Genomic DNA, 27236 nt, shown 5'->3' with positions numbered 1-27236 from the left:
TCAATTTGGTCGATAGAAGTTACACTGAACAGTAAACAATCATTGTTCATCTGTAATATTCAGTAATTGAATAAGATGGCTATTGAAAATAACGGTAAAATTCATGTCTAGAGGAAGAGAGAGGAAAAAAATCGTCCTGAATGTGGCGGGTTGCGTGATGATTTGAAAACGAACTGCCGAGCCTCCCTCATGTTTTGGGGTTTTATATGTTATAATGGAGTAGGAACCCTTAAAAATATGGATGGGAACATGAATAGCGAGGAATATTTATTAACTCTTCATGAATGTTTATGGACCGTGATCGCTCGTCATACACCAACTAGACTTTCCTTTGGCTAGAAGACAATGCCCTGTCATGTCTCCGCTTTCTCAAATTGTTTGAAACGAGGCCCCTAAAAAGTCTGATTTCAATATAATTGAAATTGTCTGGAGAGTGCTCAAAATCCGTGCTCGAAGGATGACATATCAGGTCAGAAAAGCAAATGATCTGGAGCGAATCAGTAGCCTCCCTTTGAACTATATTTAGAGTTTATGTACATGCATTACCAGGAAAATTCAATGTGTTCTTTGATCTACAGGTCATATAACAAAGTATTAAACAAAAAGGTAAGTGTATAAATTATTTCATTGATAAAAATTATATTTTATATACTGCCAGAGGTATGACGATGGCCATTTTGCAAACTCATTTATATCACACTATAATTCTATATCTATAATTCGTCCCTTGGATACTAACGCAATGAATGGAGTCCTAAAATCAAGTTAGTATTTGCAAAATGTCGAGTAGTAAAGAAATCAACAATTACAATCGGTTTACCTTGGAAGTACCTTAAAGTAATGGTTTCATTTTAGGTCATCTAAGACATTCAGGTGACATATTGCTATCTGTTTTCGTCCTTCGTCGTGCGTCGTCTGTCGTTCGTCGGTCTGACCTTTTGAACATATTTTGCATCTTCTCTGGAACCACTTACCCAATTTCAGCCAGCTTTGGCATAGTTCATCTATGGGTTAAGAGGAATAGAAATTGTGAATTTCATGGTCTCTGCCCCCCTCGGACATGAGAGGCGGGGCAAAAACCACCAAAATCAATTCAACCTTTATAAATCTTTTTCTTCACTATTTGACATCACGCAGTCAAACTGCCGGCATGATTGTAATAAGCATTGAGGCCTCAGTCAAAATTATAAAAATTCATGGACCCGGGGTCAGGGGTTCCAAAGTTAGGGTGGGGCTCTAGCGATAATATTGTGAAAGTGCATCAATTCCTTGAAAATTTCATCTTCTGCTCCTGGGTATCAACTAAAATAACTAATTATGTAGCTATGATGAGAAGTTGTGAATTTTATTGCCCCTGGGCCATAGGTTCTTGTGGAAAGGATGGGGGCTCAATTGATTATATACTGAAAATAAAACAACTCTTTGAAAATCTTATTCTCTGCTCCTGGGTATTAAACAAACAAACTAACTACATAGTTATCATGAATATGGCGACCCTCTTCCAAAATTGTAAAATTCAGGGCACCTTGGTCAGGATTCAAGGACAGGGCTCTATTCACTATGCATTAAAAATGCATGATTTCTTTGAACATCTACTCTTCTGGTCCTCGGTATCAAATGGACAAACAAACTACATATCAATGATAGGCAAGAGTGTCTCGTCTAAAATTGTGAAATTCATGGCACCAGGGTCAAGGGTTCTAGTGCCAGGGTGGGACTATACTAATCAGAAAGTGAAAATGCATTATTCTATGAAAATCACAATCTCTTCTTCTGGATATTTAACAAACTAAGTACACAGTTATGATGAGCAAGTGAGCCTCTTCTTAATTTGTAAATTTTATTGCCCAAGGATCAAGAGCTCTAGTGCTAAGGTGGGGCTATATCTTAAAAATTGCGAATGTGTATCAATTTTTTTTTGATAATCCTCTACTCTGCACCTGGGTATTAAACAAACGAACTTAATTATGCTTATGATGAACAAGAGTGCCTCTTTTAAAATTGTGAATTTCATGGCCCCCAGGTCATGGTTTCTTGTGTTTCTAATTTTTTTTAAATTCATGATCCTTGGATGAGGGGATTTGTTTCTCATGGGGGTGTTGATAATCAAGTGAAAATCTGTTAATTCTTTGAAAATCAACTATGAGAAGAGCTATGATGATGATGGGGTACCTCTTCCAAGGCTGTTAAAATTCATTACCATGTGTCATGGGTTTTGGTGTAAGGGTGGGGATGTTTTGAATGTGTAGTGAAAATGCATTATTTCTTTGAAAGTTTTTCTCTGCTCCTTGGCATATCAAAGGCATACAAAGTAAACATTTTGATGAGCAAGTATATTGCTACCAGTTTTTTTTTAAATGCTGAACTATTTGGTCAAGTGTTCTGATCCTGACCAGGGTTCTATTAATTTGTATTTGAATGATAAGAGTTATTCCCATGTGCAATTCACTTTTGATAATTAATCACTATAATTACCGTAAATCTGGAAATTTTTACTGTAGATAAATTTTTAGCAAATTTGCGAGTTCATTGCATTCGCAAAAATATTTTTCTTAAAAATAAATTACCAGTAAGAAAATGTAAACAAAGCAGAAAAATTTTGAAACGTAAAAATTAATCAACAGCATTTTGATTTTTTTTCCAGATTTACGTATTGCATAGTTTTATGGTTTCATAGTTTCAATGGTCAGATAGATTTGTAAATGTTAGGTTTATAAAAATTGGACAAACTACTTAAAATAACGTATTAAAATCTTCCTCAAATACCAAGTGAGGCCGATGTAAGAGAATACTAATTGGGGTTAAAAAATCGAACAGAAGCAATAATAATTTGTCAATAGTCGGCATGGTGATAGTGATATTATGAAACGATTAGAACTTAATCTTTTAGTTGTTACTAAATATTAGAATAATTATTTCATTAATCCTAATCATTATATTTCTGTTGTTTTGAGGGAGCAAAGCTTCATATATCAGTTTATTTTATATTGTATGGATCCTCCAAATTGTTGTATTTTACTCAGGTGAATATTAACTTCCTTGCATCTATCTAATGGAATGTTATTGCAGGGTTAAAATATAGATAGATGTATAAGTGCCTTTGTCTTATAAAGAAAGATTTTATTGCATGTATGAAAATGTTTCTGGAACATTTTGCATAATGGTGAAATATTTAAGTACTCCTAATTTCATTTGTATTTCCATGGGACCTTTTATGAAACACAGTATGCATTTTATAAAATTTATTTCAACTATTTCAACTAGGAATATTCGTCAAAGAATAGGCAAAATAAGTTGGGAATAAGATGGGCAATTGAAAAAAGGACAAAGAAGAAAATACAATATTAACCATTTATTCAAAATGTGTTGTTTAATAACATGCATAAATTTGTCGGATTGTAAATTCCTTAAATTAACTGAACTAGACGGGACATGAATGTGTATCTGCTATCTGCTATCTGACTGGAATCTATAAGGAAAATAGATTTAAAAAATTAAAATATGAAATAAAAATAATTTGATTTCTTGACTCGAAAAAGCTTCTCTAAAATTATTAAAAATAAACTCTAATTTATGATGAAATAAAATTTTTGACAATTTTTTTTAGAATTTTGAAATATGTGCCTCTTGGTTCTTGTGGGGTGGGGTCACAACTGATTAGAAAGTGGGAATGCATTTTATCTTTGTTAATTTGATCTACCTCTGTTAAGTATTAAGTATTAAGTAACTAAAGTAAGCAAGCTAAGTGTATAGCTATGATAAGCAATCATAAACTTTCAAAATTGTAAATTCCATGACCTTTCGTTTAAAATATGAAGAAATTCAACTGTTGAAAAGTTGTTACATGATACACAGGTGACCTGTAAGGCCCGTGGACCTCTTGTTATGAATACCTAAAAGTTGGCACATGGTAAAAATTTGCATACCAATGGAAATTAGAGGACAAAGATAGTGCATGATATTGTCGGCATGCACAATGCATATGTCAGTACATTTTGACTCACAGACTGCTTCTTTGGGGTCATATCCCAAAGTTTGTTGTAACTTTTGTGCCCTCTGCGGAGTACAGCAGCACTAAGGGATCATTTCACCCTGAGTCTGTCTAGCTGTCCGTCTGTCTTTCTGTCTGTCACAAGTATCTCAAGAGTTGTAAAAGATATGGGCTTGATATTTTTCACATTTATTGCTTGACACAACGGCACGTATACATTGCCATAATTACGGACATCGTGACCCTTGACTTTGTTATTTGACTTACTTAAGTTAAAAGTGCCAATATACTGTATTTTTGTAAATTAAAGGGGTAATTTTATGCTATTTAGCAAGTGCACTGATTTCATGAGGAATTATGGGGGAAAAGTAACAGTGTTACAATTCACTTGACCTTGACTTTTGACATACTTTACAAAGAATACACCGGGCAATTTATTTTAAATTAAGACTTTAAAATTTTGAGTGGTAGGTGTTGATTATCAACATTTTATACATGTTTATGGGCTCATAATACTAATACATGTTCATGGGCTCATAATACTAATCTTTAAACAGTATGATATTCAGTAACCACACAAAATGAAATTTAGATTTGAAAAAAAAAATATTCAAAATAATTATGTATTATTCAAGAACAATCAAATAATGTTAGAGGGTTGTTAGAAAAGTTTGCGCGGACACATTGAATACGGAAAATATATTGTGTCCTGTGAAGTATGACCTATGTCTGATTAAATTCCCATCTTTTGTTTATCTGTATGCAAAAAAAAAAATCAGGTCCATTTCCTAAAAAAAAAAAAAAAAAAAAAAATACGATGATTTTTACTATGCGGTCATAGATTTCATGGAGCAATCACTTAACATTAATCGATAGACAATCAGATTTCAAACCTGTTATGCTTAATTTGTTTTAGTTCTAAATATCTTTCATTCATTAAAACTTTTCTTTTCTTATTTCTACTTAAATATTAAATATCAATTTGAAAACATGTTACTTTTCTTCTATAATGTCTTTTGTGCTGTTTCGGATGTAAGTGAGATCTTAAAATAAATGTCTACGCAGTTAAGCGATCAGGTAAAGAAACAATGCAAAATCCATGCGATAAGTGGAGTACTGAGATATCGCAGGAGTTGATGATTAAAAATGTTTACCCTTCCATTCTTAAAGCTACTACCATTGGAATCTCCAGTAGCATCTGGAAGCATTTTAGTCTATTTTTAGGAATTTTCCTGTCTGCACACATAAATATAAGCAGCTTGGTGCTCCATGTCGTTCAATGACGTTCCCATTCTTTGCTTTGTTTTAACGCGCTTATTATATAGCCTAGAACTTCGAAAATAAGCCGCGGTTTATTTTAAGTTTTGGTAAGAAAATGCGGCCTTTCAAAACCGTCTTATTTTCAAATTGCGGCGTATTATCAATACGAAAAAAACTGATAAGCAACGACAGCATTATCAGAGCTTATTATCAATACAATAAATTGTAATCGATATATTGAGAACTACTAGTTCTACTGTTTCTAAAAATAAAATATCAATGTAATATTTTTAGTAGTTAAGAGGCAGTCCACGAGAAACCAGGCATGTAGACTGTTTAAAGCAAGTGTTTACACTTGACAACATCAAAAATTTTTTTAGTGCTCCTCTAGTCCTATTTCTGGTAAATGCTTTATTTTAAGTGCAAAAAGGTCAACATGAGGGTAAAAAAAATACTACGTTTTTATTTTGTTTTATTTGTAACAGATACTCAAGAGCTGGATGTGTCAATGGATATTATTTATAGCGTAGACTCTTATCTTTTATTTTATTAATGAATAAGAATCCAATTTATACTTCTTGACAAAAAATTATATGGTCCAAATTTGAGTTTAGCAAGTAAATTTTTGAATGCAATATCCAATTTTCATTACGTTATAAAACCCAATACATTACAAGGACAGATTTTTTTTCTTATGTTATTATGAATACAAAGTACAAACTTTTGAGTCACTCAATAAAATCAGTTGAAACAGGTATATTGAAAGAAATAAAAGGAGTCAAATTTACCTATTTTTTTTAAAATGAAGATTACATGTAAAACATCTGATTGATATCTTAGATGCTCGGTATTTTTTTTTTTAAAGTAGTTCATTTTGTACATGCATTATGCAACAACTGAGAGAAGACAGCTTTCTAGTTTCATTATTTATCTTATTTCCAAGTAAAATTTCTTTTCTTATTTATTCAGGAATTACAGAGTATATTCTATCAGTGGCGAAATTAAACTTGCCTGAATACAGAAAATATTTTTATGTGTACAGTCTGGACTCTATCCACGTTTTTTCTTACCTGTCAACTGTAAAGCCTTTTCCTCTTTTACAAAATTTGATTTTAAATGAATAAGAAAATAAGTTCTTTCATATATAGTATCATTATTCAAGAGCCGATAAATCGCAAACAAAAAGCAAGGGGGGGGGGGGGTCATGGCATCAATTATTTTTAAAAATTGGTTTCATTAACGTTTATTTTAATTTGACTGCATAGATTAATATATCTATTTTAAGTTTTTACAAATATCATGAAGTAAACATCTCAACTTCGTTGAATTAAATGTTGCGTAAATCGAAAACATTCATCAGTGATTCCCAATTTTATAAGAAATGTTCATTATAAACATTTCATTAATTATTTTTACGCATATCCTAGTAAATCAGTTAAAAAAATTAGTTCTCAGACATGTATAAAATTACTTATCAAAACGTCATCTAGCTGAGACGCCGCCCGTGTATAAAATACATTTTGATATTAAGATATTAATTAACATTTAGAATAATGCACTCTGAAGAGTAATTAAACAGAAAAAAAGAAATCATTTTTAAAAAAAAATCTTTTTCTTTACATTTTTTACGCAAAAAATTTACAAACTTCTCTGGAAAACTTGTAACTTTTTCATTGTGACGCAATATTAATCAGGTATATGACGTCACTGATACATCAATGAAAACGTGCATTCAACCTGAATAATAGAGCCAATTTTTATATAAATATTACGTTTGAAGGCAAAAATGAGTTCTATTTTGAAAACAAAGCAGTTATTTTTTGGTTAATAATTTTCTTTAGTGTATCGATTCTAAATACATGTATTTCACGAGGATTCCGATAAAAAAAAGTGTTTAGCAGATTAACCGATGCCACGGGAGATAACTCTTGCATCGCAAAATTTCATAAAAACGTCCATATATTTTGCCAGAAAACTACTATCAAAAGTGCTTTTCCCACCTATTTTATTTTTTAAACAAAAAGATGAAATATTTCTAGATTTAGTTAAGTGTGAATTATAGTCCTGTTAAAAATATATTAGAAATTACAGTTCTTTGTTTCTGACCTACATTCAATGGTTTATATAGGGGAATTCAAAAACACAAAACACAAGGATATTTTACTAAATAAACAATTTTCAAACAAATCTTCAATTATATTAGTCCTTTTGGACTACATTGATATTGTTTTTAATAAAATATCAAATATTCCTCACATTCCATGTGCCGCCTATTAATACAATACTGCCTGGTTTTTCGGTGGACAGCCTCTTAAGTGTTCAAGTGACTTTTATTCCCCTTTTTAAATAGTGATCTCTTAGCAATGACGACTGCTAGACATACTACTATTCCAAGAAAAAGTTAGAACGGAGAAAATATAGACTTTGCTTCTAAGAAGATTTACAATTGTATACAAGTACTAAAAACATCATCAATGGTATTGTCTGATCAATGTTCGTAGATTTCTTGGGTCACACTTATCCCTTGTAATGATAACTTTTTTTGCAAACATATTTATGCATAAATATAAATATAAATAATAATTATAAATAATGCATCCCCTGGAATATTGACCCTCCATAAACTAGAATGATACAACAGTGAAATATACAGTTATTTATTTTTTTATTGAGTCATTATTGTCATTATTGGCAGGGGATGCTCACTACTCCATGGCAACTGATCCCAAATTTTGGAGGTCCTTGTTTGCTCTGCTCCTATTTTGTATTGTTTTTGGACTTTTGAGCTTCAATACTGTTTGTTATCTCCATATATTATGTCATAGTATATCAATATATTTATGTTTTTTTCTAATTATATTCACAGTTTAAATTGATTACTGTATTCATTTTTATACTATTTTATCATGTTATTTCTAGAGACAATCTACCATTTGGAACATTTAGAACATGCCAATAAAAGTAAATAAGTTTAATAATGATGTAGTGAAATTCATAACCGCTTGTACTAAATTAAGATTTATTAAAATGCGAGAAATATAAAGATGTATTATTTTAAGAAAATGAAACTACCATGTTGCTCAGTATTTGAAATTGAAGAAGACTATCAATAATTTATTGTGTTGTCTTTGCAAACAAAACATTAAAAGTAATGTTTTGAATTCAATTCACAGATTACATGACTCACGTTGGTGCTTTTAAAATGTACTTTTTTCAATAACGATTATGATAAGTACAGGATTTGAACGTTTCGTTATTTGCATAACGGTATTTTAAGCGTTACGGTTAACGACAAAATAAATATACCTAATATATACAATAAGCCATTATACTTATGTTCTGTAGCTACCTGTTATGGTGATTCATTTTTAGACTCATTAAAGTCTTTCATCTTGCAGTTTTAGCACTGCAAAGAGAAAAGCGAAATGCAGCTTGTAATTTTGCAATCCTTTGAATTTGGTCAAATATTATCTTAAAATTAATTGTTTTTCTATATGTGCTTCTTCATTATAATAATGTTAATATTTACAAGTAATTTCTATTCAATGCGTATCAGAGGTATGGCTATCTTACCAGTATACTAATCATAACATTCACAGTTAACCCTAGGTAATCATTTTATAATTCAGCTTCCTTCCCATCACTCAGTTCAAAGAAATATGAAAGTTAAAATTAATGAAATATGTGGAGATAACTAACAGCATTCGAGCTCGAAAATTCATTAAACATTACAAAATAGGAGCGGAGCAACCATGGACCTCCAAAACATCAAAGTTGGGATTAGGTGCCATGGAGGAGTGAGCATCGCTGCTGACCGGGCAAAGTTCTCTTCATTCACCCAAACAAAAAATATTTGTACATGAAGTTACAACGGAAGTTAAAACGGAAAAATCCGTCAACAACGAAGTATGTAAATAACGGCCTGATGATCAATACTAAAAAGTCGGTCAGCGAAAAGCGTGTTCAAGTATCCTTGTGTATTCACTTTTAATTCTAATTTTGTTTTTGTAAAGAATGTCATTGTTTGGAAATAACGTTTCGATGGTGACATAGCAAATTAACAAGATTATGACAAGAATCCCTCTAAAAATAAGTCTAACAAGAATAAAAAGTTGTTTGGAAAGCAGAAGTTTCTTATTAATGCAGGAGGCAAAATAGTTTTTGTAAGGAGATCATGTGCATTCTTCCAGGCCATATCTCTTAAAATTGAATTATTGGCTTGAATGCAATCTTTTTCTATAATTGTATAAGACATTGACAACTCTTATCGAAAATTGATCATAGTTCAGGGCACCTTTCAGGAATGTCATGAAGAATTCTGCATGACATTAAAGATAAGACATACAATAAATCTCAATAGATAGAAGATTCTAAAAAGATCTAGACTCAGTCTGTTAAACTTAAATCTGGAAGCAATGTTTAGGCAAGTTATCAGAATTATTAAATTTTAGAAAAGTAAAGAATTCTTTCAAAATTAGTTTCTTTTGATGGAACGAGTCATAGTAGCATTGTGCTAGTGTACTCGCTTCGTATAATCAGGAAGATCCTTGTTCGCCGGGCCAGTTCAAAATTATGGCATAAACACAGTTTTTGACATTTTCTTCCTTTACATGTTTGCAAATTATCCTTTGTTCACTATTTCCCGTATGACACAGAACTTAACTTTTCGACCAAAAATGAGGTCAGGACGCATCCATTCATACCAAATAATAATATAAGCTAAAGTGATTATGATTTTTACAGAATTACTCAAGCATATTTGACAAGAATATTGTTTCCATTGCATTTGTACTGAACAGAATCTTTAAAGAAAAAAAAATTACCCCATAAAAAATGTTTATTATAAACAACATATAAAGCATATACAAATAACTTTGCATAACAAGTGTTTTATTGTGCTGGGGCATTAACATGCACCTTTTGAACCAAGGACTGGAACCTGAAGAAATAGAAAATCAGAATGTCAATAACACAGTATATAAAACAAAGAGTAAAATATCAACAATAATAAGATGTTCAAAAGCATGAATACAATATCAACGTAGAATGCTACCAAATGATCGACACTTTTTGCACAAAATTCAAAATATTCAGTTTTCATTTCTTTTTTAAAAAGGAACATAAAGAATAAAAGTGAAAAAAGGACAAAATAAAATAGGAAATTCAATTTCGTCTTTTATTTAGTGAAATTTGTTGATGAATGATACTGTACTTGATGAATATATATAATGTTTAAGAATTAAAACATAAAAACAAATCATGAGAATATGCTACTTATCTAATCTCTTATTTTCTTTTTTTTTAAAAAGCTTCATTTTCAATTTTAAATTTCTAGCACAGTGAGTACTGTAAAGAGGAGCATTTTCGCCATGTGTTATTTTCGCACGTGAAAACAGTTTTGCCCCTTTTTAAACCCGCCCACTGATAATTCTGTTTAAGGAATTATCCTTTTTTTTTCTTTGAATACGTCCCTTTTAAATTCGCCCAAAAGGAATTGGGTGAAAGGGGTGAAAATAATGGGGGCAAAAATGTCCCTGTATACAGTGTAGAAAGAAACTTACGAATGACAGACAAGTGGACATAAGAAATGCATGACATTGTCTGCGTGGACAATATTGGTACACTGGGATTCGCAGGCAGCTTCAGTGGGATCAGATCCCAGGGTCGAGACGAGTGAATTTACGATCACACTGACTTCTGGGTTGTTTAGGAGAGCTATCAAAGGAAATATATGGAGATAAGGCACAGTTTTCAAGCCATAACTTCCATGAAACAATACGAAATTAGAGCAGGTGCCATGTAGGAGTGAGCACCCCCTGTCGACCAATCATGCTCCTTGATTTGATCGGGAAATAACAGAAACTGCTCTATTGTAAGCAGTATTATCTATATCCATATTCTTCACTATATTGTGATCGTATTTTTTATTCAATGTGAGACTTATAAATCGTTGACAATGACAATAGTCAACCATTATTAAATGATTATAAATCCTTTACATTGACAATACTCAGCCATTATTAAATAATTGCTATACTGTTTTAGTAGTTCTCATATTTAATTCTGGACAGACATAATAATATAAAAGAAATACAGTTTTTGAAACTCACAATCAATAAGGAATCGTTTCTGTACTGGGCTGGAAGCTGCTGGGTTGGAAGCTGCTGGAGAAAGGTGGACCTGCTGTACTAATTGCTGGAATCTGAAGTAAAATTGAAATTTTATGAATGCAAAGAAGGATGAATCTTTTTTGTAAAAAAAAAAAAAAATACATAATTATGTTTTCTAATTCGTATTCAAGCCTCTTTTTGATTTGTAGCTTTATTCTAGGAAATTGAATTGAATAATTTTTTGTTCACCACTAACTAAGGATTGTGTATCTTTTCTAAAAAGTCTAGAAATCAATTTGATCTCAACAAGATAGAATAGCATTTAATTTATTAAGGCAAGTTATTCATTTTAAAGATTGCAACCACTCATTAATGAGATGGCCAGATTCTTTGACATACTGCAAATACGATAAAGATACAACTAATTGCTACAGAGAGAGCTACATTAAGTTTCTCATGTCCGTAGTTGATGGGACGTATGTCTCAATACATTGCAAAAGAAAATGATTAATTTTGTATAAGCTGTGTGTGCTTAGAAACGAACGTAATAAGCTTTTTCATAATGCACTTACGAATGGCACACAAATGGGCACAAATGGTGCAGCACATTATCGGCATGAACCATTGTTACGCATTGTTGTTCACAGGCTTGTTCTGTTGGATCTGATCCAAGAGTGGCAACGAGGCTGGTGACCAAAACATTGACTTCTGGGTTGTTCAGAAAGGCTTTGAAGTAAAGAAAAAACTCTTAATGCAAAACAAGCTACCCTATACATTAAAGCTTAAAGACAATTATTAATAGTCTTTTTAAGCAATTGTACGGCTTATTAATATGAAAGAGATGCACATATTTTTTGTACAGCCTCATTTTAAAAAAGCACCAGTTTAAAAAAAAAATTAATACAATTATTCGTAGTACGATAGTGATAATCATTCGCTTTGTTTCGCAAATCTTTTATTAAGTATTTATTGATAAAAGTAACGGAAACAGCCCTATTGTAAGCAGTAGTATCTATGTCCATATTTTTCACTATATTGTGATCGTATTTTTTATTCAATGTAAGACATAAATCGTTTACAATGACAATAGTCAACCATTATTAAATAATTATAAATCCTTTACATTGACAATGGTCAGCCATATTAAATAATTACCATACTGTTTTAGCAGTTCTCAGATTTAAATCTCGACAGACATACTGTTAAAAAAGCAACACAGTTTTTGAAACTCACAATCAATAAGGAATCGTTTCTGTACTGGGCTGGAAGCTACTGGGTTGGAAGCTGCTGGAGAAAGGTGGACCTGCTGTACTAATTGCTGGAATCTGAAGTAAAATTGAAATTTTATGAATGCAACGAAGGATGAATCTTTTTTGTAAAAAAAATACATAATTATGTTTTCTAACTCGTATTCAATCATCTTTTGGATTTGTAGCTTTATTCTAGGTAATTGAATTGAATATTTTTTTGTTCATCACTAACTAAGGAATGTGTACCTTTTCTAAAAATTCTAGAAATCAATTTGATCTCAACAAGATAGAATAGCATTTATTTTCTTAAGTCAAATTGTTCATTTTAAAGATTGCAACCACTCATTCATAAGATGGCCAGATATTTGACATAGTGCAAATACGATAAAGATACAACTAATTGCTACAGAGAGAGCTACATTAAGTTTCTCATATCCATAGATGATGGGACATAAGTCTCAATACATTGCAAAAGAAAATGATTAATTTTGTATAGGCTGTGTGTGCTTAGAAACGAACGTATTGAACTTTTTTTATAATGCACTTACGAATGGCACACAAATGGGCACAAATGGTGCAGCACATTATCGGCATGAACCATTGTTACGCATTGTTGTTCACAGGCTTGTTCTGTTGGATCAGATCCAAGAGTGGCAACGAGGCTGGTGACCAAAACATTAACTTCTGGGTTGTTCAGAAAGGCTTTAAAGTAAAGAAAAAACTCTTAATGCAAAACAAGCTACCCCATACATTAAAGCTTAAAGACAATTATTAATAGTCTTTTTAAGCAATTGTACAGCTTATTAATATGAAAGAGATGCACATATTTTTTGTACACTCTCATGTTTAATAATCACCAATTATTTGTAGTACGACAGTGATAATCGTTCGCTTTGTTTCGCAAATCTTTCATTAAGTATTTATTAATGAAAGTAGTCTTAATTACTTACAATCGATAAGGAACCTCTTGGATGGGTTAGCAGCTGGCTGGTTCAAGTGAACCTTTGACACAAGTTGCTGGAATCTGTAAATTCAAACGCATATTAATATTTACACAAAAATAATACATGTTCAAAACTGTGCAAATATATGTCAATAAAGAAACTTACGAATGACAGACAAACGGACAGAGATGGTGCAGGACGTTGTCAGCATGAATCATGGTGACACATTCGTTTTCACAAGCCTGCTCTGTTGGGTCTGATCCGAGGACAGCCACCAAACTTGTTACCAAGACGTTGACCTCGGGGTTGGCTAAGAAAGCTTTAAAACAGAGCAATGAAGTCAGATTATCAATTTAATATTCACTGAATATAAACAGATCTTTGCAGAAATTGATTTCAACTGAATAAAATCAATTGTTATGTAGACATATACGTGTACTTAAATTTTCTCTTAATATGAACAACGAAGAGCAAGATTAAAAAGTTTTCAGTTTGTGTCTTTATAAATTCTATTTAATTTACATTTCGAAAGTATAAAGGACAAAATTAAAAAATAAATCACTTCTTCTTAAATTAATATGGAGAAGAGTAGTTTATTTTTGTATTCGTTAAAAATGTTTGGTGTATATAATTTTGATATTGAATTAAATTCCGTATATCTCTGATACGAACCATTTTACTCAACAGGGATCCTCTCAAAGCATGAAGTGAACCAAAATGAAATTTCCAATTCAATACTAAAATAAATGTGTGTGTGGAAATCTTAAACAAAATACATTTATCAATATATACAAATATAACCACTTACTGTCAACTAGAAATCTCTTTTGTACTGTGCCAGAAGTGGCTGGTGCTGGTGCATGGTGAAAGTTGTTAATGATGGCCTGAGCTCTTTAAACACAAATTGAAATCAAATCACTAAACAAGTGTTTTTTTCCCTTGTTTCCTTATTTTTTGCTTATATAAGTAATGACATTAAGAAAAATTAAAGCAGTGGTATTGCAATGGAAAAACAACTAAAAAATAATAAAATTGCGTTCTTTGTTGACTTACGAGTGACATAAGAAAGGACACATATGCTGGAAAACGGAAGTAGAGTCAGTGATGAGCACGTGGCATTCTTTCTCACAGGCAATTTCGGAGTCATCTGATCCAAGAGTTGTCACCAGCTGGTCAATGATCTTGGAGGTCTCTTCTGTGTTCAGGAAAGCTGACAACATTTGAGGAGAATAATTAATAATTAATAATGAAAAAGACTAAATTTCACAGAAGTGTTTGTAAGGGTTGAAATTAACTCTTCTTTACAAAAGTCTTGTACATGTATTTTTATAAGTACATTATGCAAGCAAGCGCAAAACATTCTCTTAACCTAAGCGTTCTAAGGAAAATTTTCTTCAACTTATGTATACAAAGAGGCACCAAGAAAAGTTTCGGCTTCACCATTTGCAGTGGATATTTATTCATCAATTTCGTTTATCAACATTATGAGAACTTTTACTCATTTTTGTTTTAAATCTGATTACACATCAAATAAAAATCAGTGTTTTTTATTTGCAGCATTTTTTTTAAATCTCAAATTTCTTAGGTGAATAAGTAAAGAAATTCTTACTGTCAAGGAGCATGCGCTTTGCTGGGGATGTTGAAGCGGTCTGGGGGCTATGAAGGTTATTCAAGGCATTAACAGCTCTGAAAGAAAACATAATCATGCAACTTTTTTTCAATTACATGCCGGCAAAAACAATCTTTCATTTAGTCAAATGCTGACTGACGTTTCTCATATTATTTCTAGACCATTATTTCCACTTTGAATTGTCGACGGATTTTTCCGTCATTTCCCGATCATGACAGGCGCACACGATGGGTGCTGTCTATCAAAAGGGAATATCCACCCCCTATGGTAATTAATCCCACCTCTAATGTTTTTGAGGTCCATGTTTGCTCTACTCCTGGTTTAATTTTTTTAAAATAATTTTTTAGCTGGAGTTATTCCCCCTGTCGACTGGGAATCTTCCATGGCACCTGATCAAATCTGTGATGTTTTGGATGCCCTTGCTCGCTGTGCTCCTATTTTGAATTGTTTTATGGACTTTTGATCTTAAATACTATTCGTTATCTCCACATGTTTCATCTTAGTATATTTCGTGTACCTTATGCAAGGTATTTCTTAAGAATTCATAACCATAGTACATTTTGTATAAAACTTTCTTAAAGTCTTCACAACTTACGAATGACACAGGAAGGGGCAAAGATGTTGGACAAGTGAGGTCTGACTGGCGATCAGGATGTGGCATTCCTGTTCACATTTAGCCTCGTTATCGTCGGTTGCTAAGGTTTCTACCAGCTGATCGATCACGCGATGAGCTTCCTGGCTGTTCAGGAATGCTAGATAATAAATAGTATATGAATTATTTGTAGAAATATATTTATATCACTTTAACTGTTTTCCTAAAGATTGAATCAATCATTACTATCTTTTATCACCTATAAAAAGGCGTCAAATAGTGATGAACAAAGATCAAAGACTTTAAAATAAGAAAAGACGTTGAGCAAAATTTTGATTTGTTGATATCTTGACTTCTTATTTCTCTAAAAGATAAAATTTTATTAAATAATATTCAAATACAAACATATGATAGAAGTTTTGATACATTTAAAACGTTTTGAAAGAAGGATTCAAAACCAGTGGTTATAAGTATTAAGTATCCATAATGAAATATTCAACCTTCTATGGGATAGACTATTTGCTAAAATTCACTTTTGAATAAATGACAAGCAGTGTTCTGAAACATAATGCACTTACTGTCAAAGAGCATTCTCTTTGCTGGAGCACCAGTAGCGGGATCTGTGTGGTGAATTCCAGCCAAGGCTTGCTGGGCACTGTATTAAAAATTATTATTTTAAGATTGAAACAAACACGTCCATTATTGTGAAGTCACTTATTTTCGCTGCGGTTATTTTTTTAAGGTTAAAGAGGTACAAAGAGACCCAAGAATTCATATCTACAGCGAAATGCAATTTATCAATTATATAACCACTGAACGATTCATCTACTACGAAATCGAATCCTCAGAAACCAATATATTTTCCACAAACCACGAAAATTTGACCTCTCGAAAAATATGTGATTTTAGACATTTTCTTTCCGAAAAAGGAGAGCATGGTATTATGAGTGTCGTAATTGAGCACTAATAAAGACATATCATGGCTTTCGCTTTTGATTGGTTTATTTTAAATGAAATTTGAAATAAAAATAATCTTTTCAGGCATAATTTTCAAAAAAATTGCATATGGCAAAAAATATTATCCTTATATTGCATTTCAAAAAATTTTCTAAACTGCCAATATTTCATTTGACCCTAATGAGCCATAACATTTCTACAATTATAGAAACGATTTAAAAACACGATTTTTCTTTGTATTTAAAAAGGAATACTTATTTTATTTGTGCTATCATGTATTTTTGCTTTTTGTTTAGGTGCACTGTTAACTGTGGTAGAAAGTTGTTGATGAGCATATTAAAAAGTTGGATTGAAATTTAGAAATACGAAAGGGACAGAAGAAAAATCTGCCTAAGAACATTATTTAACATTAAGTATTAAAAGTCATATAAGCTATATATTTAATAATTGTTATTTTTAAAGTGATACCAATTTGATTTTCATCGAGATTTATCATAATTTGTTCAATAAACTCCATAAAATAACACACACTTACGAGTGGCACATAAATGGACAGAGATGCTGGAATAAAGAGGTTTGGTCAGCGATAAGAGTGTGGCATTCCTGTTCACATTTTGCCTCGCTATCATCAGAAGATAATGTGGCCACAAGCTGGTCAATAAGATTTGTTGCTTCTTGACCATTTAAGAATGCTGAGAGACAAAATAACTTTTTAATGTCAAAATATTTTTTGCTCAGTCAATGAATTTCCTCTCCATGTAATTCCGTATAGATAGAATATATATGTATGTATAATTTGGCAGAAACGAATTTTTTTTACTTTTGTATCTACTTGTTCAAAAAATTTGCACGATTGAATTACACAAATATTTTTTTCTTCCCTTCTGAACTTTTATATAACATAATTTTCAGTGACTAATTAACACAGTTTCCTTTTCTTATTTACTTAAAACATGTACTTTGAAATTTACTCACAGTCAAACAGCATTCTTCTATTTGGAACTGAAATGGAAAATAAGTCGAATGTAATAAAACTTCTCCAATTTATCAAAATAGAAATATTCTTACATGTAATACATGTAATTAATATAACTAACATACCAGCTGCAAAGACTGCTGGAAGCAACAAGATGCACAGGAATTTCATTGTTACCTAAAATAAACAACGGAAATTCTTTAATAAAGACCCTTTTTTTATACAGCTCTCTTTTTTTTTTTTTTTTTTTTTTTATTTTAACGTAATTTTTTTTTTTTTTTTTGGGGGGGGGGTCATGCAAAATTAATGATTAATTAAAAAATAACTACTTTGTAGCATTATCGATGTCATATTTTTTAATATATAGAGAGAAATATCAAATTTTTAACAAGTGAATTTCAAGGTTAAACATGTGCAATGTCGTTTATTTCGGGAACTTTGTATGGTTCTGATTAATACAGAGTTTATGGAGTACACAGTTTGTTACGTAGACTTGGAGTGTCTCTATCTGTGCCGAGCGTGACGTTTGATTTAGTACTATTGTTCTTATCAATTGAATCAAAATACCAAAGCTGGGAAACACACAGACGTTTGTCAAATTAATCAAGGAGTTCCCCTAACCTACGATTCCAGTCTAAATGAAAATTCAATATGTTCTTCCGCTATTTTGACTGGTAAAACAAAATGAATAAGTATACGGTTTGAGGACTTTATGAACTCAAAATGTATTCTTCTCCCTTTTGAAGAAAATGAAAAATTCATCAGTTGAAAGCTGTGAAATTGAAAATATCGGTTTATATTTATTCTACTTTTTAATCGAGCACTTATCTCTTACATAATTAAGCTTTAGAAATAACAATAATGAAGAATATATTTTTTGTTTATGGTGTTAGAGGCGCGCTTTAGAATCGTGGTGTACATATCAGTTCACTGGAATCGAATCGGCAAATGACTGAAATGAAACACATGGAGATAACAAACAATATTCAAGATCAAAAAGTCTTTCAACAATACAACATAGGAGCAGAGCAAACGGGGACCTCCAAATCATCGGAGGAGGGGCCATGTTCCATGGAGGAGTGAGCATCTCCTGCCGACCGGTCACACCCTACGTGTGCTCCTTGACATGATCGGGAAATAAGGGGAAAATCTGTCGTCAATTAATTGTATAAATAATGGACTACCAAAGAGTATGAAAAACGTCAGTCAGCATTTGACTTAAAAATAAATTGTAATTGCTGTGTTACAACATTTCGCGTTATTACATTTTGCGTCGAGATCAACGCAAAATGTAATAACGCAAAATGTAATAACACGATTTTTGGATTATTACATTTTGCGTTGTTACATTTTGCGTCGAGATTAAGCAAAAGGCAGGAACGCAAAATGTAATATCACACTTTTTTTCGTAAGCCAGATTGAGTACAATTTTCAGTAGTGCAGTGGCGAAGTAAACGAAGAAAACTTTACGAAGTAAACACCCCACCCTATTCCTGCCCCTCCTCACTTGACAAACACATGCACTTCTAATTTGTTATCCAAAGGTCAATTTTTGGTAATTAAATATGTGTTATTGGTTAGAAATTTAATAAGACTATCAAAAATATGCCAATCAAAGTCAAATTAATTCTGTATATTTAAGTACAGTGTATTCAATATAACTAAAATCAGAGTCAGAAAAACGATACATTTAGATGTAATTATGTCCGTAAAAGCCCTAACGTTGGTCTCATTGTTTTAGTTCTAAATATTTTAACAGCGTGTTTCCCATGTTGGTTACATGTATGATGTATATATTTGAATCAATTTTATAATCTTTTGTGTTAAACGCAGTCAAAAAAATTAATTATTTTTTGTTTTATTACATATTTTTTATCCCATTTTGCGTTGTCTTCAGTGCAAAAATAAAATAACGCAAAATGTAACAACGAAAAAGGAAGTCATTACATTTTGCGTTGATCTCGACGCAAAATGTAATAACGCAAAATGTAATACTCTAAAAATCGTGTTTTTACATTTTGCGTTATTACATGTTGCGTTGATCTCGACGCAAAATGTAATAATCCAGGTTTATTACATTTTGCGTTGTTATTACATTTCGCGTTGTGACATTGCTGACAAGGTCATTGTATCGACCATAGAATTTACGAAATGATGACTTTAAACGAGACTGCTGAAATTCTTTTTTATCAACTTGTTTGTCAATAATATACCTCATTTTAGAAATTTAAATATATATATATATACCCGATAGACCGGACGCATTTCATAGCGGTCCGGATTTCTTTCTTTATTAGTGTTCTTAAAAATTTCCAATTCAACATGTAATTAAGTATGTAAATATCTAGTGTTTAGTAGTTTAGTAGTAGTGCTAGTTGTTTTTGTTTCTCTTTTTTCTTTGTTCTTATGACTTTTTAACTTTTTTCTTTGTCCTGAGGAAGGGACAGGGCGTCCCGAAAATTTGACAATTTTTATTGTTCGTGTCGTTGGTCATTTTTAGTGCTTTATATAAATTTCCATCCGTGACCTTGTATCTACTTGGTAGATCCGACATTTATGATATACAGTGTTGTTGGTTTTTCAGTGCTTTATATATATATATATATATATATATATATATATATATATATATATATATATATATATATATATATATATATATATATGATATATATATATATATATATATATATATATATATATATATATATATATATATATATATATATATATATATATATATATATATATATATATATATATATATATAAACTCCATATGCAGATGATTAGTGTATATTGCTGCATAAGTAAGAGAATTTGACGATAGAAAAACTAACGTCATCACGTAAGTCAGTCGCGGCCGAGATTTGAACCTTTGAACCTACGAAATCCCAACCATGGAGCGGTTGCTCTACCGACTGAGCTGCCGTGAGCAGTGATTTAGTTTGAGAAACAAAAAATGTTTGTATCTTTGTTCAGAAAATATCTTTCTTTACGATGATAAATTCTAGTTCCCTCTTTTTTTAAATCTACTGCGCGATGGCTTTAAGCCTTTAAAATGAATTTACGTATTTACTGTAAGTTTAATTTTCAGTTTTTGATAAAAAAAAAAATAATACCATGCCCCAACAGTTTTTGACATTTTAACTTGATTTCTTTTACAATTACATTTAATACAAATAATATAAGATAAACTGGAGCAACATGTTAGAATTTAAAGGAGCCATATTTTCTGAACAAAGATAATTCATTATCAAGCTTAAAGAAAATAAAAGAGTATATAAAGATCGGGATGTCCGCCCGTCCTTCGATCCGTCCGTCAGTCCGCCTGTCTGTCTGTGCGTCTGTTCATACGACTATAACGCTTTTGGGTACCTATCTCCTATCCGCTACTCTTCTTTTATTCCAATGAATGAAATTAAATGAGACAATTATATTTTGTTACACAGTGTCAAAATTTGCAGATGAGAGACTTCAATTTATGAGCAAAAAATGAATTCGTTGACTGAGTTAATCTCCAAAATTTTTTTTATTACAGAACAGTTCTTTTATTCGAGTAAAATAAGAGGAGCAAGTAGTATTTTTGCTCACCAACCATATTCCTCCTTGTATTGTATGTATTGAACAATGACTGTTAATATACATTTAATATAATTGTACCTTTCAGCGTAAAAAAACATTTTTATATATAATTCTATAAAATGAATGTTAATATATATTTAATATAATTTTACCTTTCACTGTAATATAACATTTGTATACATACTTCTATAAAATGAATCTTGATATATATTTAGTATAATTGTACCTTTCAGTGTAACCCCGATCTGAAGAAGATAGAGGTCACTATCACTTATGGTTTTATATACCTCGTATAGTGACCCTCCCTGGACTGTCCATTCTGCGCACGTCACGAAAAGCGATAAGGCATCCTAACCATTCCGGAAAGTCACGTTAATTTGTCTACATTCCTTTATATTTGCTTCTCTTTTTGTTTCCTTTTTGTTGTTGTTGTTTTTATTGAGATAAGCGGGGCTTCAAACAACGCAAGATGTCTAAATCTGAAAAAAATAATGTACTGTAACAATTTTACTTATGCAATAAACTGATTTTTTAAAGTTTAAAGTAATAAAAGAGGTCTTATAGGTGTTTTTTAAGGTATCGACGGTGGAAAGATACATGTGTAATAGACTGGAAATTTTATACTTCCTGCTTTAACAGTGGAATACTATATAAAGATCGGGATGTCCGCCCGTCCCTCGATCCGTCCGTCAGTTCGCCTGTCTGTCTGTGTGTCTATCCATACGACTATTACGCTTTTCGATACCTATCTCCTATCAGCAACTCTTCTTTTATTCCAGTGAATGAAATTAAATGAGACAATATTTTGTTACACAGTGTCAAAATGATCTGCAAAATGTCGACTAGAGGCAGGTGCTATTAAAAGAAATAATGAAAGGAATCCTGGTGTTCGAACATCAGAGGTAAGATCAAGTTTGTTGAAGTGTAATAATAATACCGCATATTTGAGTTCATCTCACAATATGCGCCGTTATCAAAGCTCTATCCTTTTATTATATGTCATCATTCACCTCCTTTTTGTGGAAAAAACTTATAAATGTGATAAGCCGGAATTTATTTATCCATCCATACAGTGTCGGTACTTAGTCACTAGGTTTACGGGTTATCTCCCCTTTTCTATGCATCAATGAAAGTGAAAGGTGGGTGATGAAAGTATCCGATTTATGTTTTTGTATTATGAAATATTTTATAATAATTTCCAGTTTTTAAAGTTAAGTTTCAGTCAAAGAAGTAAAACAGATTATCTTATTAACATTGATATTGCCCGATGGCAAGTATTTTATTGGATTGGAAACAGATCGATTTGCCACCCGTCCATGCTTTAAACACTGGTACATGGTACAAAATTACAATGTGGTAATAATAACCAACTTCATCAGCAGATTTTGAATGAATAAAAACTTATTTAGTGAAATAATATATAAACAAAATGAGATAATGTAAAAGTAGGTATGAACTTCAACTTTATTCGGTCCATGTTATTCAAGGTCATTTGCCAATAATCATCCGTACACATGGTGGCCTATATTTAGTTACTTAGGTCCCTTAGCCAATCTTTAGGGGATTTAAAAATGGGAATATCCATAATTAAAATTCTTACAGTATGAGGATGCTTTGTAACTTTGGGTTTGGTGCATTTATCAGTTTTATTTAAAATATTGAGTGATTTAAAAAAAAATTAAATAAATGTTCAAGGGTTACCCTAGCTGTGCCATACCAGTCTACCTTTTGTCATAAAACTGAATAAATAATAAAAAAAAAAATACAGATTGAGAAGTAATAAAAGTTTGACAAATCTTTAGAAATGTTATTTAGCTAGATTCACAAAGGGACAGAACTCTAATTAAAGTATATAAATTTCAATCAAGGCCATTCAACTTTAACAAGGGTCCAAAGAGAGGCATGAAAGATATGCAATTGCGACAAAGGCAGTAATCAATTGTGAAATAAAATAGTTTGAAGTAAAATAAATAACAAGTTTTGGTGCTTTTGAATGTAACATTACAATAATTCATTTTATGATATGAATGAAACATCAAGTAAGATGTGTATTTGTTTATACATATTACAGTTGTACACATGCTATATGACAAAACTCAAGGTAAGTAAATATGAATGATGACTGAAAAAGTAAATAGATTTTGAGTCAAAAAATTCAGTTGGATGGAAGCATTACAATCAACAATTCAGGCTGTAAAATCTGGGAGGCATACCCGGCTTAGGTAACATGCACCAGAGTTGCATTGTACATTGTCTGTCAAATCCACATAATAATAATATATTAGGACCAGCAGCATCCTCACCTATTCGGATATCACTTCTCTTAAGGGGCTTGATAGGGAGGACAACTTCAGATTCAACAAGAACAATAACAATGTGGGCATAGTAATTTAGGACCTCAATGGTTCATTAGTAACAGTTGATATAAATAGGATTCCCCAAATTTTATTTTAATTAACTACATGTAATATCTAGCAAGGCTAGCTACTATTTTGCTGGTTAATATATATCAAAGGGTTCAGATTAAGTAAGATGGGGTGAAGGGCATGTTTCGCATATATTCTTTGTTGTCATTTTGGTCAATGGTGTAGTTAAAATTATACATAAAGGAAATAAAAGAAGGCCATGCTGTTCGTTCCTTGGAAGCCGTCTCCAGTGTACATCGTCATGAGCATAATCATGAATTTCTCTAACAGCGCCTTTACCTTAATTGAGAAGGTTTGATGATAACACAATATAAACACATACATTTAAAGGGGCTGGGTGGTTGTGGCCATTTTTAGGCTATTTGGATCCCCTTTAGAAGAAGAGCTCAATAAAGATATAACTGATCAAATTTTAAAGCTAAAATTTATGAAATTTTTCTTTGCCAAATGATAGTTGACAGCTTAAGATATCATATCCCAAAATTTAAATTATATCTGGTGGTTAATAATTGTTGACCCCCTGGCCTCCTTAATGTCTTCTCACCCCTTAACATTATAAAGGCCTTGTATCCTATAAAGTTGTGTTTAGTAAATGAAAAGTTTTGTACCATCTTAAGTTAACATGAAAAATCAGGTAAACTTATTTTACTAATTTATTATATATAGATTATTTCACAAATGCTGATTATTTACACAGAGATTAATTTCAGCGTGGGCTTTTATTTCCTGACAATGTTCTAAAAACATGGGTCTAGTCACTTTTTTAATATTTATACAAGAAGAGAACTTTTGGTATTGAAATACAATTCTACAAATAAAAGACTGTAAAAAGAAGTTAAATAATAATAATTTATAGGCTAATTGAAGCACTGTGAAATAAATAAATTGTCAAGAGAATTCAGAAATTAACATAATTAACATTTATTCCTTTGAGTTATCTTTCTCATTGGGAAAAGTGAACCTTAGAATAGGAATTGCAACTCAAATTTCCTGAACTTTTACCAATTTTACTCGTTATTCAATTTGGCATTGGGAATGAGGGACAATTTACAGAGTTCTTCAGGTGCTACAGTCAATGCATATGCAGGCTCATTTGAACACAGCTCAAAGTGCTGGTACTTTCTATGTATTTTCCAAGTACGGCATATGCTGTATGAATGGTCATGCAACAATAATAAATAAATCAATAAATAAATAAAATAGAAAGGGTTATAATGAGACTTATAAGGTTCAAATTGGGGCTTTTTGTCAGTGTTGGTTTCTGCTGTGTCTCTAAGTTGTTAAGATTTGCTATTTCACACAGATAAAAGTTGCTTTAGTTAAAATTCTATATTCTCAGTTTTTAAACTCGCAAAGAGTAAATTGTTTAGGTAACTAGTTTTCGTTATCACTAATAAGCACTAAAGGCGAGATTACCTACCTACCTAACAGCGGGGGGGGGGGGTAACCATTGTTTCACAGGCTAGGTTACAATCCAAACCAATTCCTACAATATTTTCTTTTTAATAGTATGTGCTTACTGTTGGAAATTAAGACACATATGCATATCTCAGGGGGCATTTTCCCATTGAAAATATCAGTTCAAACCCAGGTGCCATTTGCATGTAAGATGATAGGTTTTTATCCCTCATCTGAGCAGTTACATGTAGCTTAATTATTTTATGTTACTTTACACATTTATCTCATATGGGATTAAGATGCATTAGTCGGTGCATATATATGTACATGCAGTTTACATCCATGCATTAGCTAGTGGGTATAAATTCAGGTTAGCTAGGGGATACAAATCCAAATCCACATGTGTGTAGGAGTTACAAGATTCATAGTATTAAGATAAGATAAACTTCTCCAGCATTTTAGGGTATTAGATATAGGATAGGTTTCCACTGACTAAGCATATTAATTTTTTATGCTCTCTATCAATAATCATATATCCATTTTCTACAGCCTTAAAAAGATTTTGAAGTCTATTATTTAAATAACCTATTCCATAACATATTTTTGCCGGGTTGGGGGGGGGGGTTTAAGGTGTGAAAAGATCATGCATTTTTGATAGAGCATCAGCTGGGAAGGGGTTTAGAATAAAGGATTTAGTCATATGTGCCTTCAGTGTCTGCTGCAGTCCAACTACATTTACAAATGAGCAGTAAATACAAAGTCCTCCATTGTGTGTCTTGGTTTGAAAGGTACTTATTATATACAAGATTTAATCAATTTTAAATGGCCCTTTGAAGAGTTTGCTTTCAAAATAAGTGGTACATGTATAACATCATTCCCTCAGAACTGACAAGATACGTTACCAAATATCACAAAACATGTTCTGCAGATTACAAATTGGGCATGTGAACACTTTTAAAATTATTGTCAACAATACAGGAATAGCATAATCATGCTGAAAGGGAAAGGGGGGGGGGTTAAAGAGTAAAGGTGCTCATTCATCTTGTTTCTAATCTCTGCATGAAAGTATTTTATCACCTAAAAAATAAATAAATAAGAAATAAAATTCAAATTTATAAACAAATAAATAAAAAGGGGGGGATCTAAATAAAACGTATTTTCTACATAAGTTTCTTACATTAGTCCAGGTAGTAGTTCTTTCTTGCCAGCTGGATATTAATAATGGAATCTGAGACCCAAAGCAATATACTAGTAACTTGGAAATATATAAATTCAGGAGGGGGGGGGCGTTAGGCCCAATTAATTTGAAGGGAGACCAGAATTATTTTAATGCGGGGTAGTTCTACAGTGGGTTGGCAATGAGAGAGAGTGATATTCACGATGGATGGGTTGCTGAGGGTTTTGAGAAGGCTAGGAGTCCATGGTGGGTGGTTAAATTGAAGTTGCCTACCCCCACCAGGTGGCGGTGGGCACCTACGGTGCCCATGTGGCGAAATCGTCACCTTCAATTTAACCATTGAACTGTTCATTTTGTTGACTTTTTGTGGTTGATGTTGATATATGTGATGGTTGATGTTGATATATGTGATGTTGACTTTGAAAATTATATCTTATACAATTTAAAGCTAAAGCAAAATAATATAATTATAAAAGATAATTTGTGTTGAAATGTGTCCGTAGCACGAATGAGGTCAACCCAGCGTGCTACTTTTCCCATCAGGGAGGGCACAACTTATGTTGATGTTGGGGGTATGCCATTTTGCCGGCTGCCCCACTGTTGTGTAGACCACTGTGGACAATACCTGCCAACTCGAATAAAACATTAAACTTAAATACGTAGCATTTGTTTATTATATACATAGGTCTTTGATAATACCGCATATTTGAGTTCATCTCACAATATGCGCCGTTATCAAAGCTCTATCCTTTTATTATATGTCATCATTCACCTCCTTTTTGTGGAAAAAACTTATAAATGTGATAAGCCGGAATTTATTTATCCATCCATACAGTGTCGGTACTTAGTCACTAGGTTTACGGGTTATCTCCCCTTTTCTATGCATCAATGAAAGTGAAAGGTGGGTGATGAAAGTATCCGATTTATGTTTTTGTATTATG

At 31.9% G+C, this 27236-nt stretch overlaps 1 protein-coding gene across 1 annotated transcript; it reads right to left on the bottom strand.

Moving 5' to 3' along the window:
- Positions 1 to 10079: 10079 nt before the first annotated feature.
- Positions 10080 to 17881, bottom strand: LOC134280156 (uncharacterized). The gene is made up of 14 exons (XM_062762585.1): positions 17836 to 17881; positions 17710 to 17736; positions 17270 to 17426; positions 16356 to 16432; positions 15781 to 15937; positions 15165 to 15241; positions 14609 to 14765; positions 14364 to 14446; positions 13721 to 13874; positions 13562 to 13635; positions 13160 to 13313; positions 12595 to 12686; positions 10813 to 10966; positions 10080 to 10190 (listed from the first exon to the last, which is right to left on the bottom strand). Exons 1-14 carry the CDS (start codon positions 17879 to 17881, stop codon positions 10142 to 10144), a joined length of 1458 nt encoding a protein of 485 aa, XP_062618569.1. The 3' UTR covers positions 10080 to 10141.
- Positions 17882 to 27236: the final 9355 nt, after the last annotated feature.

The sequence above is a fragment of the Saccostrea cucullata genome, unplaced genomic scaffold (genome assembly GCF_032062105.1).
Source record: "Saccostrea cucullata isolate Sc308-1 unplaced genomic scaffold, CSIRO_AGI_Scuc_v1 ctg429, whole genome shotgun sequence".
NCBI classification, from domain to species: domain Eukaryota; kingdom Metazoa; phylum Mollusca; class Bivalvia; order Ostreida; family Ostreidae; genus Saccostrea; species Saccostrea cuccullata.
The sequence above is the reverse complement of the archived record's forward strand: the minus strand, read 5'-3'. Positions and strand labels throughout refer to the sequence as shown.